We start from the raw sequence: 12,523 nt of genomic DNA, 5'->3' as shown, positions 1-12,523 counted from the left end.
AAAGTAGAAAATAAAATTCAGTTAAGCAAAGGCTTAAACATTGCCGTCGGCAGTCCGCAAGATTCCCGCGTACGCAATATAGGACTCCCGGTCTACCGTCTACCGTAAAATCTGGCGCGTTTAGACCAGAGATCTATCCTTCGTTTATTCTCAGTATCATCTTAAGCTAAAAATACGAGGTTTTCTACGTACATAATTTACGATACCCCTGATAACGCGCGCGGTCTCTAGAGCCGCGCCAATCTTCCCTTAGTTTATTCTCAGTATCATCTTAAGCTTAAAATACGAGGTTACTAACCGGCACGTGGCGCTCGGCGCAACGTCGCGCTCGGGAGCACGCCGCGCTCGGCATTCAAGGGATCAGGCAACTAGCGTAATACGCTTCCCATCGTAAACCCTCAGAAAGACTTTATTACGGAGCGGCTTTCCCCTCGTCAACGAGAAGCGCACGCCGTCCGAGGGATCAGCCACTGGCGTATTCCCCCGGTATTACCTTTTTGGTGGTTTTAATGCCGCAAATTCGGGAGATATGCCTTTAATCCGTTCTAATATTGAAATAAAAACTGTAAAAAGTAATCCCGAGTGTATTTCCGCGTTAAACGGCGTAATACGCTTCCCATCTTACACTCTCAGAAAGACTTTATTACAGAGTGGCTTCTCCCTCGTCAAATTTTCCGTATAGAGTAATATTTTGCAAACGCCATCTAGATGTCGTGTGCAAAATAAAAACCCGAGTCACACCCTCACACCCCTTTACCGGATTGCCCTTTCATCGACCTGCCCCCCTTCAGTGGTCACCTTTCTCGAAGGACCGCACGCGCGACGTTATATTTCAAAGCTATATGTTCTAGCATTTTGGCCAAGTGACATGAAAATCCCTCTTTAGGGATTATCATGTCAATATTGAAAAATTTCCAATTCTCGCCACAGTTCTTATATCAAAGAACGTTAAGGTAGTTTAGTTTAGCATTTTACCAAGCTCGATCTAAATGTAATTTATGATGAGTGCCCAATTTTATAGCTGTGGTAAGTGTACATATTTTGCAAAAAGATTTACTAACTTATTAAATCACTTACAAAATGCTCATGGAAATGACCCTAATTTTAACGTTGTCTGTGGGATGGATGTGGAAGGTGTTACAAAAAAGTGGATTCTTTTCGACGTCACGTTAAAATTAAACATCCACTAGTTTACAAAAGCCAAAACGATACTCAAAATCATGAAAATGAAAATAATGTCCAAATGGAGATTAACGTGGAGCCTGAAGTTCCTGACGTTCCAGTTAATGAGGAAATTGAATATGGTGAAACGGGACTGGAAAATGATTTAAATCCGCTTGAGATCCGCGAATCACTTCTGAAGCTTATTCTTAAATACAAAGAAGCACACCATCTGCCACATACGGTAGTTCAATCTATGATTAACGATTTACTGGGTTTTTGTGAGCATCTCTTGGATTCAGTGAAGGAAAATGTCACAAAAAAATTAAAAGCAAAAGGACTTGACGTAGATGAAAATATTTTGTTTTCAAAAAGTACGGAAGTGAAAGAAACTTTTGTTTCATTGAACTCAAACTACAAAATTTCAACGTTGTGTAAAAATGAATATGGTCTGATTGAACCCATCCAGTACACATTTTCTGAAACAGCTGATGACGCCAAGAAAAAGGTTTTTCAGTATGTTCCAATAATTAAAGTTCTTGAGAAACTTTATTCCTCAAATCAAATGATTAAGAAGCATGTGAAATTAGGAAAAATCTCTTCCAACTGCATTGGACATTATTTGCAGGGTGACATAGCTAAAAATATAATAGGGAGTCAACCGGAATATTCGATTCAAACTATACAATTACAAATTTATCTCGACGAAATGGAGTTAGTTAACCCCCTGGGTTCGAAAAGAGGAAAACACAAAACCTTGGGGTGTTACTTTTCGATTTTAAACCTCGATGGCAAATACCGAGCCCAGCTAAGTGATATAAATTTAGTATTTTTGGCTAAATCTGTTGACATTGACAGTTTCGGTTTTCGTGAGTTAATGAAACCACTGATTTATGATTTGAACGCTTTATCTGAGGAAGGACTGTTTGTGGAAAAGACAGGGGTTCATCACACCGTTACAATTTCGATTTTCTCTGGAGATAACCTCGGGCAACACAAACTTGGTGGTTTTAATTGTAATTTCAATAATGGTAGAATATGTAGATTTTGTATGGTAGATTATTTAGAAATTTCGATCAAAACAAATAAGAACCAAGTTCGAGAAAGCACACTAGCCCTGCATATGTACCACTTGGACGGAATGGGTACATCGAAAAGCTTCCGTGCATCATATGGAGTACTGAGTACCAGTCCATTAATGACTATCAATAACTTTGACGTGACGCAACAATTGCCCCCTGACCCTATGCACGATATCTTAGAAGGAGTTATTCCAAGTGTTTTGAAACGAGTTCTAAACCATATGATTTCAAATAATTACCTGACCTTGGACGAATTTAACAATAATATTTCAAAATTTCCCTTTGGAAAAACAGAATCAAGCATTCCTGAGACTCAAATACACAATGCTATATGTGGTAACCCCAGTAGCACAAGCTTTCCGCATAATAGTCGGTTTAAGGTCGAATAGTCGGTTTACGGTCCAGTCGGCTGTACCGTGCTTATTCCGACACTTTTCCGACTCATGGAGCCGACTACTTCTTTTAGTTGGCAATGCCGACATCTGTCTGACAGTTGGAACTGAGATGGTTTAAAGTAGGCTTGCCTACCGTCTAGAAAATTCCAACTTATTTTTTGCCAATTGATTACCGACTCTTTCGAGCTAGTCGGTATTGTAACGTTTAAGAAGAGTAAAATTAAAAGCAAAGTTATGCTTAGGCCGTTTAGTAACCGACATTTATCCCACAGTTGGAACTGAGATGGTTTAAAGTAGGCTTGCCTATCGTCAAGAAAATTCCAACACATTTTTTGCCAATTGATTACCAACTCCCTCGCGCTAGTCGTTATTGTGACGTTTAAGAAGAGTAAAATTAAAAGCAAAGTTATTCTTAGGCCGTTTAGTAACCGACATTTATTCGACAGTTGGAACTGTGGTGGTTTGAAATAGGCTTGCCTACCGTCCTAAACATCTAACCCATTTTTGCCAATTGATTACCAACTCCTTCCCGCTAGTCGGTATGGTCACGTTTTAAAAGAGTAAAATTAAAAACGAAGTTGTTGTATAGGCCTTCTTTTTCCGTGGGACGGTTTTTTTTGACTTTTACTATTCCGCATATGCCACCAATTTTTTGGTTTTATATTTAACTTATACTATATTTCGACCCACAAGCAGAAGTTGATAATACTATATTTTTGGCAACACTAGAAACATAACGTTACAAAAAACTGCAAAGCAAGAAAACACATCTGATTTTCTAGTTTGAATTTTCCCTCCTGTAATTTCTCGGGTCAGGTGACACGCCTCTGTTCTATTGGCGTGACTAAGGTAACGCCATGCACGTCATCATCGAAGAGGGCGCTGCTAGTGCGAAAGCAAGTTAGCCAGCCTTTCCAGTATCTCTGACGCGGCTGGGTCGTTAGAATGTTTAAACGAGATTTTTGTGGTCGAAAATGATTAGTTCTAGGCTTGCTAACTTTTAATTTCATCGCTAAGGTTCTTTGTCACACTATATAAACTAGAAATGTCTTCGTTTGTCACGTAAGGTTTGAATTTTGTTATTGAATTATCAATTTATCTACCTCTTAGAGCCAGTTTTATGCTTAAGCCTTTTCTTTTTTCCCTAGCTTCTCATGCGACAAATAATGTGGTTCATGCACGATGGCACACCGCCCCATATTAGTCTTCAAGTTAGAGCATATCTTGATGTCGCGTTTCCCCGGAGGTGGATAGGTCAAGGCGGAACTGTTGCGTGGCCAGCAAGATCTCCCGATCTCAACCCATGCGATTTTTTCTTTGGGGCCATCCCAAGGACTTGGTATACCGAAGTGAAGTTCGCGATGTCGAAGACTTACGACAAAGGATAATTGATGGATGTGATACCATCCGTAACACGCCAGAAATCTTCGAACGTGTTCGTGAATCTTTCAAACGACGCGCCGAAGTTTGCTTAAACGTTTATGGTGCCCATTTGAACAATTTTTGTAGAAATATGTAATTGGGTTTCATTCGAATTATTGTAAAAGTAATGGGGTTCATTAGAATTATTGTAAAAGTAATGGGGTTCATTAGAATTATTGTAAAAGTAATGTGGTTCGATTCGAATTATTGTAAATGTAATGGGTTCGATTCAAATTATTGTAAAATTAATGGAATCGATTCGATTTATTGTAAATTTTAAGGGGTTTTTTCGATTTATTTTAAAATTTAAGGGGTTCATTCGAATTTTTGTAAAGTAATGTGTCTAATTGAAATAAAGAATAAAAGACTGGTCAGTTACCAGTACATCCGAACAAACAACTAACCGATATCTGAGCTACTTTCCTTACCTTTAGTTACAATCATTAATAAAAACAAAGGGATTAACACTTTTGGCCGTTTAACACGTTCACGGTCTTCCACTAGGTTTGAACATATTTCGATCATTGCCTTATGCTCAATAATCGAAAACAATTGGGTCAAAACCACAACACTAGTGCTATAATTCTGCAAAATCTCCTTGTTTTTCGGCCTACTTTTGAGAGCCCATAACGTCGCAACGGAGCGCTTTACCCCAAAACGTCATAGGACCTTTCGGACTCCTTTTGACCCAAGGAACATGCCTGTTAATTTGTGCCAGACTTTCCAGAAACACCCTGTATATCAAGAATGAATTTATGCTTAAAGTCGTTCTTGTTTATATTTATAATATTTTAGCTCCAGATAAATTTTTAGGTCAAAAATGAAGCGAACAAGAGTTCCAAATTAATAGAAAGGTTTTTTGTAGTCAGAACCAACCGCACTTGATAAAAATGTTACAATTAAGGCGGATGAATACAAAATGTTTACTCTCAAAGAAAAGGAAGCAGTTTATCAAGTGCAGAGACCTTGATTATAGTAAAACTATTGTATATGGATGAAATCACTATACCTTTATTTATAATTGAATCTAATAATAGTAATGTAAGTTCTATTTCAAAAAACTACTCCATAAAGGTTTTCCTTGCAAAAAAACGTTTAAATCTTTATTGGTTTTTACATGTTATTCCAGCAATTCTTTGTTGCGAGCCTTGTCCGAATTGTGTCGTTGGTATGGGTGGCCGTTGTTCCTTCTAGTACGGCTTTGTTGACCTCGAGGCCGACCGCTCCTGACAGTGGGAAGATCAGGACATTTCCTAATTAAGTGTCCTGGAGAGTGACAATGGTAACATTTTTTCCTTGGAATGACATCCTTTTGGGTGCTGATTGGCTCGTCACTTTTGTTAGTGACATCCTTTTGGGTGTTGTTTGACTCATCACTTTTAGTGACATCAATAACTTCATTCTCATGAGATGTGGGATCGTCACTAAGGAGTTTGGAAATTTCCATTTTTCCATCTCCGTTTTCTTTCTCAGGAACTTAAAATACATAATTTTTTATGTATATTGTTCATACACTATTATTTACTAGATTTAAAACGGATATTCAAAGCCATAATTGTATGCTAAACCGAAAAAACTAATAGGCAACGCTCTATTTTAATACATTCCTAATCTTTTGATTTTATCATTATAACACCTTAATCCCACAGATGTAATTTACCGGTATAATTAAAAAGTGTCAAATAAAAATGAACAATATCGTAAACGACTTACTTTTACTTGCAAGGGACATCTTTAATGGCAACGGTGTAGTCCACGAAAATTCAGGTTAAAATGATTCGGTACCGGGTACTCTAGTAGCACACTCCTGTCGGTTAGGTGTGGGCAATCAACCGGGCGTGTTGTTATACTGCTGGCGCTGGCAAATTATCGCGACCCATCATAAATGCAAATTTTGCCAGTACAAACCCGGCACATTCCCGTCAACTATATTTTTTATCTTTTTTTTATAACCCGGGGCACTTTTTATAGCCTGAAAATGTCTTATAGTTGCTAAAACAACTAATTGAAAGGATTACATAACTTTTAATTGAGCATAAATACTAAGATATCTTCAAATTTGGTTTAAAGCTGACAGGAATGATGTAGGCAACCCCCTACACACCCCAGCAATAAGCCGACTTACAGACCATATATGCATTTTGCCAGTACATACCCGACAGATTCCCTGCATCTATATTTTTTTACCTTTTTTACATAACCAGGAACACTTTAGAAAGCCTGAAAGTGTCTTATAATTGATAAATCGACTAATTTGTAGGCTTCCATAATTTTTAAATTGTATAAATTTAAAGGTATCTTGAGTTTTGGTTTTTATCTGGTATAGACGGGAATGATGTTGGCAACCCCTTACATACCCCAGCAATAAGCCGACTTACAGATCAATTTTTACTTCGCTTCTGTGCTTAATTTCGTGCTGTTACTTCACAACGCTTTTAAATTAAGAACGACATACATAATTTTGTTGAAATGTAGATGAATATTAGGAATTAGGATAAATTAAGTTGGTCATCTGCTGGTATTGTGTTGGCAAACCAGCCGCGAGTGAGATGCATTTAATATTGTTTCGTCCCGCCCCGTTCATTTTGACTGCGCTGACGGAGGGGGTGGGTCTAAATGAATAAGCACCTCGAGGTATATATACGATTCGTTTCCAGTATAATAATAGATAAAAAAGCATTCGCGTGAAAGGATGGTGGAAGAACTGCCATTGGGAGGCTAGACGTTTCTCGTAACCCTAGCCGCTCGCCGCGTACATCTTAAGCCTAACGACGATGATGGAGTAGAAGCCAATGTTACAGATTGGTGTCTATGTGGTATAGACGAAAGTCCAGTAGATGGTGGTGTTTGAAGCCAATGTTGCAGATTGGTGTCTATGTGGTAAAGACGAAGAACAGAAGATGGTGGTGCTTGGAAGCCAGCAAGTACAAACTAGTGTCCATGTGGAGTGGACGAAAACCAAAACTAGTGGTGTGGAAACTCAAGTAGAATAGCCAGCGGAGACAATGACAATTTTCCAAATTTCCGTGAACTGTCAATGCAGTCCGGAAATTGGGAACACGTTTGCTCCGATGCGCAAACGGCGAACGCGGTCACGTGGGGTGTGACAGAAAGACACACACGCACACACCCATACACGTCCAGTGCAATACCTCTCCGTGACGTCATCGTCACTCGGAGAGGTAATAAATATTAATTTAAAAAATGATGCTGATCCTAACGCTGAATTTGATCATGTTTTTTTTTTAGTAATTTTTTACATCTAACCAATTAAGGAACGAAAATGAAACCGTAATGACTGCTGAAATTCACATAAAGTCGTTGTCGCTAATTTTTTATAGGATAACAAAAGATAACACAAATTTATTTTGGTGTCATAAGATTCAATTGATCTTCATATATGACTCGTACCCCCTGGGGCAAAATATGTGTTAATTGGTTCCAAGTCGGGATAGAGTATGGATGTACCTGTAAACTTAAAATTGTAGGGTAATGTGCTCCATCTCAATAAGATCAAAACGAGGTTCGTGATTGATTTACCGAAAGACATTTTTCTTCTGGGTCCTTTGAAATAAATTCCCCTTACATCTTATTTAAATTATAGGTGCTCATTCAAACCTGTTCCTTCGAAATACGTTTTAGATATAATGAAATTATTTTTCACAAGGAACACAATTTATTTTTTTTTAAATACATTTTAGATACATTGATATTGTTTTTTATTGTGCGTAATACGTGCTAATTGTAATTAATACCGTAAAATACATCTTAGTTACAATGTAAATATTTATATTAAATCCAGAATTAACATTTGGATCCAATTTGGTGCACATTGAAATATATTGCCGATTATGTTTAACATTATTAGGTTCTCAACGAAACTTATTTCACCAAAATTTGTCGCTTTTATTAATATTTGGTTCATTGATATATAAACAGCCAAAATGAATCTTTGTTACATGGAAATCATTTTCCATTGGGTTCAATGCGTGTTAACTGTACTTAATTCTTCCAAAATACTTTTTGGTTACGACATGAACAATTTTCATTTAGTGCTCATTGGTTTTGTTTTGACGAAAATTTTATTTTGTCAAATAGACGTCATTGAAATATATTACAACCTTGTTTCCATTGTTCAAATAATGGACTCGTGTCAATTTATTTATCAAAAATAAACCTCAGCTAGATCGAATTGTTTTATTTAACGTTCATTGGTTTATTAAATCTTAGTTTTTTTTAAATTGAAACCCTGTTTCAAAACATTGTTTGGGGTACAAAAACCTCAGAGCACCTACCCATGGACAGGCATGAGGATAGGGAGCTAGGTTAGCTAAGGGTAACGCCTGACGAAAGCGCCGCGGTGGCGCTACTGGAAATTCATCTCCGGAAACGGACTTAAGTGAAAAATATTTATTCTCGCTCTCTCGAGAACAGTGGCCAAAAATCGTATAAATGTGACAGTGTGAGTAAACCTTTATCATTCCTCACATTAAAGGTTTATAAACGTTATATTTATAATAGTTAAGTAAATACAACTCTGGGTTACTTAAGAAGAATATAATATTAATCCTTGGCCAAAAATTATTTCTTATTAATTATTGTGAAGATATATTGCGGTCCGCCGACACATGAGGGCGCGTGCTACGTGTTTCAATTTGAAAACCGTGGTTTAACACGGGGTTGCCTGTCCATGGGTAGGTGGTCTGAGCAAAAACACTCTTTTTAAACGTATTCCAATAAAAATAGCTTGTTATATTGGAATCTGTTTGTTTCAACCAACATGTGGCAAACGACTTAATCTTACATTCCTCAGAAAAATTACATTGGAAATATTTTTCCGCGGGTTCTCTGCGATTGACATGGGATCATTGTCAGTAGCTCAAATGTGGCCACGACAGAAGCGACTGTTAGCATTACTGCCCAGACCGCAAAAGCCATACGAATTTCTTTCCAAGTGATGTCGTGAACTTCATTGTCAGGTCCTTGTTCGTTCCCGCCGAATTCTCTTTCAATAAAGCGACGCCAGGGAGTTTCTTGTCTTGTTTCCACGAAAGAGCGCAGTCTATTGAAGAAAATTTTGTTATATTCTTTATACGGACAAGGCCATGAGCCCATGACCTAACTTTTATTTCTAAGAAACCAACCTTCGGTTGATGATCTTAAGGGCTTCTGGTGGTAGAGTGCGAAATGTGATAAACACTTTCGGTTCGCATAAGTACTCAGCCGAGCCCAGGTGAAGCTGTTTTTTATACTTTGAGCCTTGACTCTCGAAGTCAAGCATATGGATCCGTGAGAAAATTGAATTTAGATCTTCGTGGTACATTTTTATGAACAAACTCGCAGAGAGTTTTTATATCAGTGTTTTCCTAAACAAACAAACGTTACGGTAAGCTCTGAGGTTAGAGGTTTTTTTAACAATAGAAGTACGGTGATTGTTTTTGAAAAGGTCTTAATTCAAGCATTTTTTTCGATCATTTAAAATGTATTTGGCTACTGAGTGATGCGCAATATTTTCAGAAAATGTAACATGAAGGAAAAAAATAATATTGTGTTAACCTTAGATTACAGTAACCAAAGTTGAACCAAAATGGTATACTTCCATTGGGTAGAATCCCGTTGAACCGAATTCTGATCTGTTAGGGAGACCTCTTAAAGGTAAGGTTAGGTTTGATAATTTCCAACAATAAAAAATATTAAATCGTAGGTATAAGTACTAAACATAAAAAACAACAATTTAAAAAAAAACCGAAATGAGAGGAAAATTCATGTTTGGAAAACCGCCCAAATTGCGGTATGCGGTTCAATGGGATTTGATTGAAAAAGACATTCGATCCAATGGTACTCGACCCAATGGAATGTAGGACATAATCCCCCCTGGACATAATCCCCCCATTAGAGAAGAAAAGGACATAATCCCCTCAGGTAGGAGACAAAATCCCCTCAGGTAGGAGACAAAATCCCCCAGACAATTTCCCCCGAATGGATGATGAAGACAAAATACCCCCAGCCCTAGGACAAATTCCCCCCAGCCCCAAGACAAATTCCCCCCAACCCCAGGACAAATTCCCCCCAACAAATGTAAAAAATAACATTTTGGAAAAGGCATACCCTTCTTGGTCGCTAATATATTTTGGAAAAGGTGGCAGCTAATTAATAGGAGAATATTTTGGAAAAGGTGGCAGCTAATGAATAGGAGAATATTTTGGAAAAGGTGCCAGCTAATTAATAGGAGAATATTTTGGAAAAGGTGCCAGCTAATTAATAGGAGAATATTTTGGAAAAAGTGCCAGCTAAATAATAGGAGAATATTTTGGAAAAGGTGCCAGCTAATTAATAGGAGAATATTTTGGAAAAGGTGCCAGCTAATTAATAGGAGAATATTTTGGAAAAAGTTCCAGCTAATTAATAGGAGAATATTTTGGAAAAGGTGCCAGCTAATTAATAGGAGAATATTTTGGAAAAGGTGCCAGCTAATTAATAGGAGAATATTTTGGAAAAGGTGCCAGCTAATTAATAGGAGAATATTTTGGAAAAGGTGCCAGCTAATTAATAGGAGAATATTTTGGAAAAGGTGCCAGCTAATTAATAGGAAAATATTTTGGAAAAGGTGCCAGCTAATTAATTAACTACGCCAACAGATCGCTGAGGCTTCCAGTGTTTTAGATAATATTGATATTGTATTTTTTATTGTCGGGGGATTATGACCGCGGAATTAGTCTAGAGCGTGGGGGATTTTGTCTAGAGGGTGGGTAGATTTTGTCTAGAGGGTGGGGGATTTTGTCTAGAGGGTGGGGGATTTTGTCTAGAGGGTGGGGGGATTTTGTACTCTTAACTACGATGGGGGGAAAATGACCGGGGGATTTTGTCTTGAGAGAGGGGGGATTTTGTACGTTATTAAAAATGGGGGGATTGTGACCGGGGGTCTTTTGTCTTGGGGGTATTTAGTCCGTATACCGACCCAATGGCATACAATCTATAAAATATCTTTTCGATATCATTATTTTGGTTAAAGTAAATGAAATAGACAATACCGGTTTACAAAGGGAGCTTCTGGCGAATCCTACACGCTCAGGACCCCCCAAGACGTTTGGAACTCTCATGAAGTCCTCTACTGTGTTGACGTTTTCAATTTTTTGAGTGGAGTAATTGTCTTTCATGAAACTGCTGAACAAGTTGATGAGAATCACAGTTATCAAGAGAAAGAGCCCAACGCCGATTCGAACTGCCTGAGACGCCGGAATGTCAAATCCTAGGGGGAAAATTAAAGTCGTTTCACAACGTACCCAACGACATATACATCTAGACAAATATGAGCAATGCTGATGGGAACAATACGTGTAGGGCTAGAAAAGTCTAAGAATGAGAAGGGCATTGAGACATTGAGTTGTTTTAACTTTATCGTTCGCACGTGTGACCATGTATTAAAGTGTTCTTTGATAATTTCTCCATATTGCATACTGAGATACTGACTCACGAAGTTTGTTTGAAACGGACTCTAAAGGAGGCTTTTACCTTTTCCTAATGTTGCCCCATAGTACCAAAAAACTTTCTTAAAAGCGAAAGTTACGACTGAGTTTCGAATTCCGTTGATTCGCCGTTGAATTATCTCAACCAGAGTTAAGAGAGCAAACAAGCAAACCAACCCGATCCAAACCTGGCAAGAAAAAATGTTAAAAAATCATCTGTATGATGGTAAATTTCCAAATGAAGCTTCCAATCATTTTAAAACGAATTACCGAAGTGCCCACTCGAGCGAAAAAAAACGGCGGAAATCGTGCAGCCGACGGTAGAAATTTTAAGTTTCGCCGGTGTCCGGTGGTAGACCATTCACACTACGACTGAATTTTGAGTTGAGCGCTAGATATTTTTGGGTCACGTGACATTTGTGTGTGGTTTCCACAACATCTATTTCGCACCCTGAATTGGTATCTTTGAAACCCTTGTCGCTTAGATTGTAAGAAAAGGGATATTTTCTAACCTCCTCAATAACTAACGTCTTCCTTATCAAATCTCATTTTACTTTCATTAATTAAACTTTATTTTTTTCTTTCTTGGTAGCATGTTTCCTTTAAGCCTTGGTCAACCACTACTAGCAGAGGTTTATGACTTCTTATCCTGGGAAGTATTGGCCTCTAACCATATCCGGAACCATCTCTGTTAGCCAACTTCTTATTAGGTCCGATCACCGCGTGGGTTTTTTTTAGTAGACTAGACGGTTTCTTAGTGGGGAGGAAACTTTTGACCCTCTTTTACGATTGCCATAGGCAATTTTGACTAGCAGGAAGGATACTATTTAAAGCCTTAGTGTCCAATACTTCCCAGGATAAGAAGTCATTAACTTCTGCTACTAGTAATAGCTCTTAAAAATGGCGGCTCTAAATCTATCTCTCGAAATTTGTGACGAAGTCAACGGGATAATTTTATTGGATGAGAAACCGGCGTAACGCCGAATACAACCGAAAA

General features: G+C 38.0%; 1 protein-coding gene across 1 annotated transcript; it reads left to right on the top strand.

Moving 5' to 3' along the window:
• Positions 1-1,243: 1,243 nt before the first annotated feature.
• Positions 1,244-2,632, top strand: LOC149640001 (uncharacterized). Its single transcript, XM_089850851.1, has one exon. It carries the CDS (start codon positions 1,244-1,246, stop codon positions 2,630-2,632), a length of 1,389 nt encoding a protein of 462 aa, XP_089706977.1.
• The last annotated feature ends 9,891 nt before the right edge of the window (positions 2,633-12,523 follow it).

The sequence above is a fragment of the Phalangium opilio genome, unplaced genomic scaffold, assembly GCF_054372755.1.
Source record: "Phalangium opilio isolate 3A_F unplaced genomic scaffold, DU_Popi_V2 ptg000094l_1, whole genome shotgun sequence".
Lineage (NCBI taxonomy): Eukaryota > Metazoa > Arthropoda > Arachnida > Opiliones > Phalangiidae > Phalangium > Phalangium opilio.
Note: the sequence above shows the minus strand (reverse complement) of the source record. Positions and strands in the feature narration are given on the sequence as shown.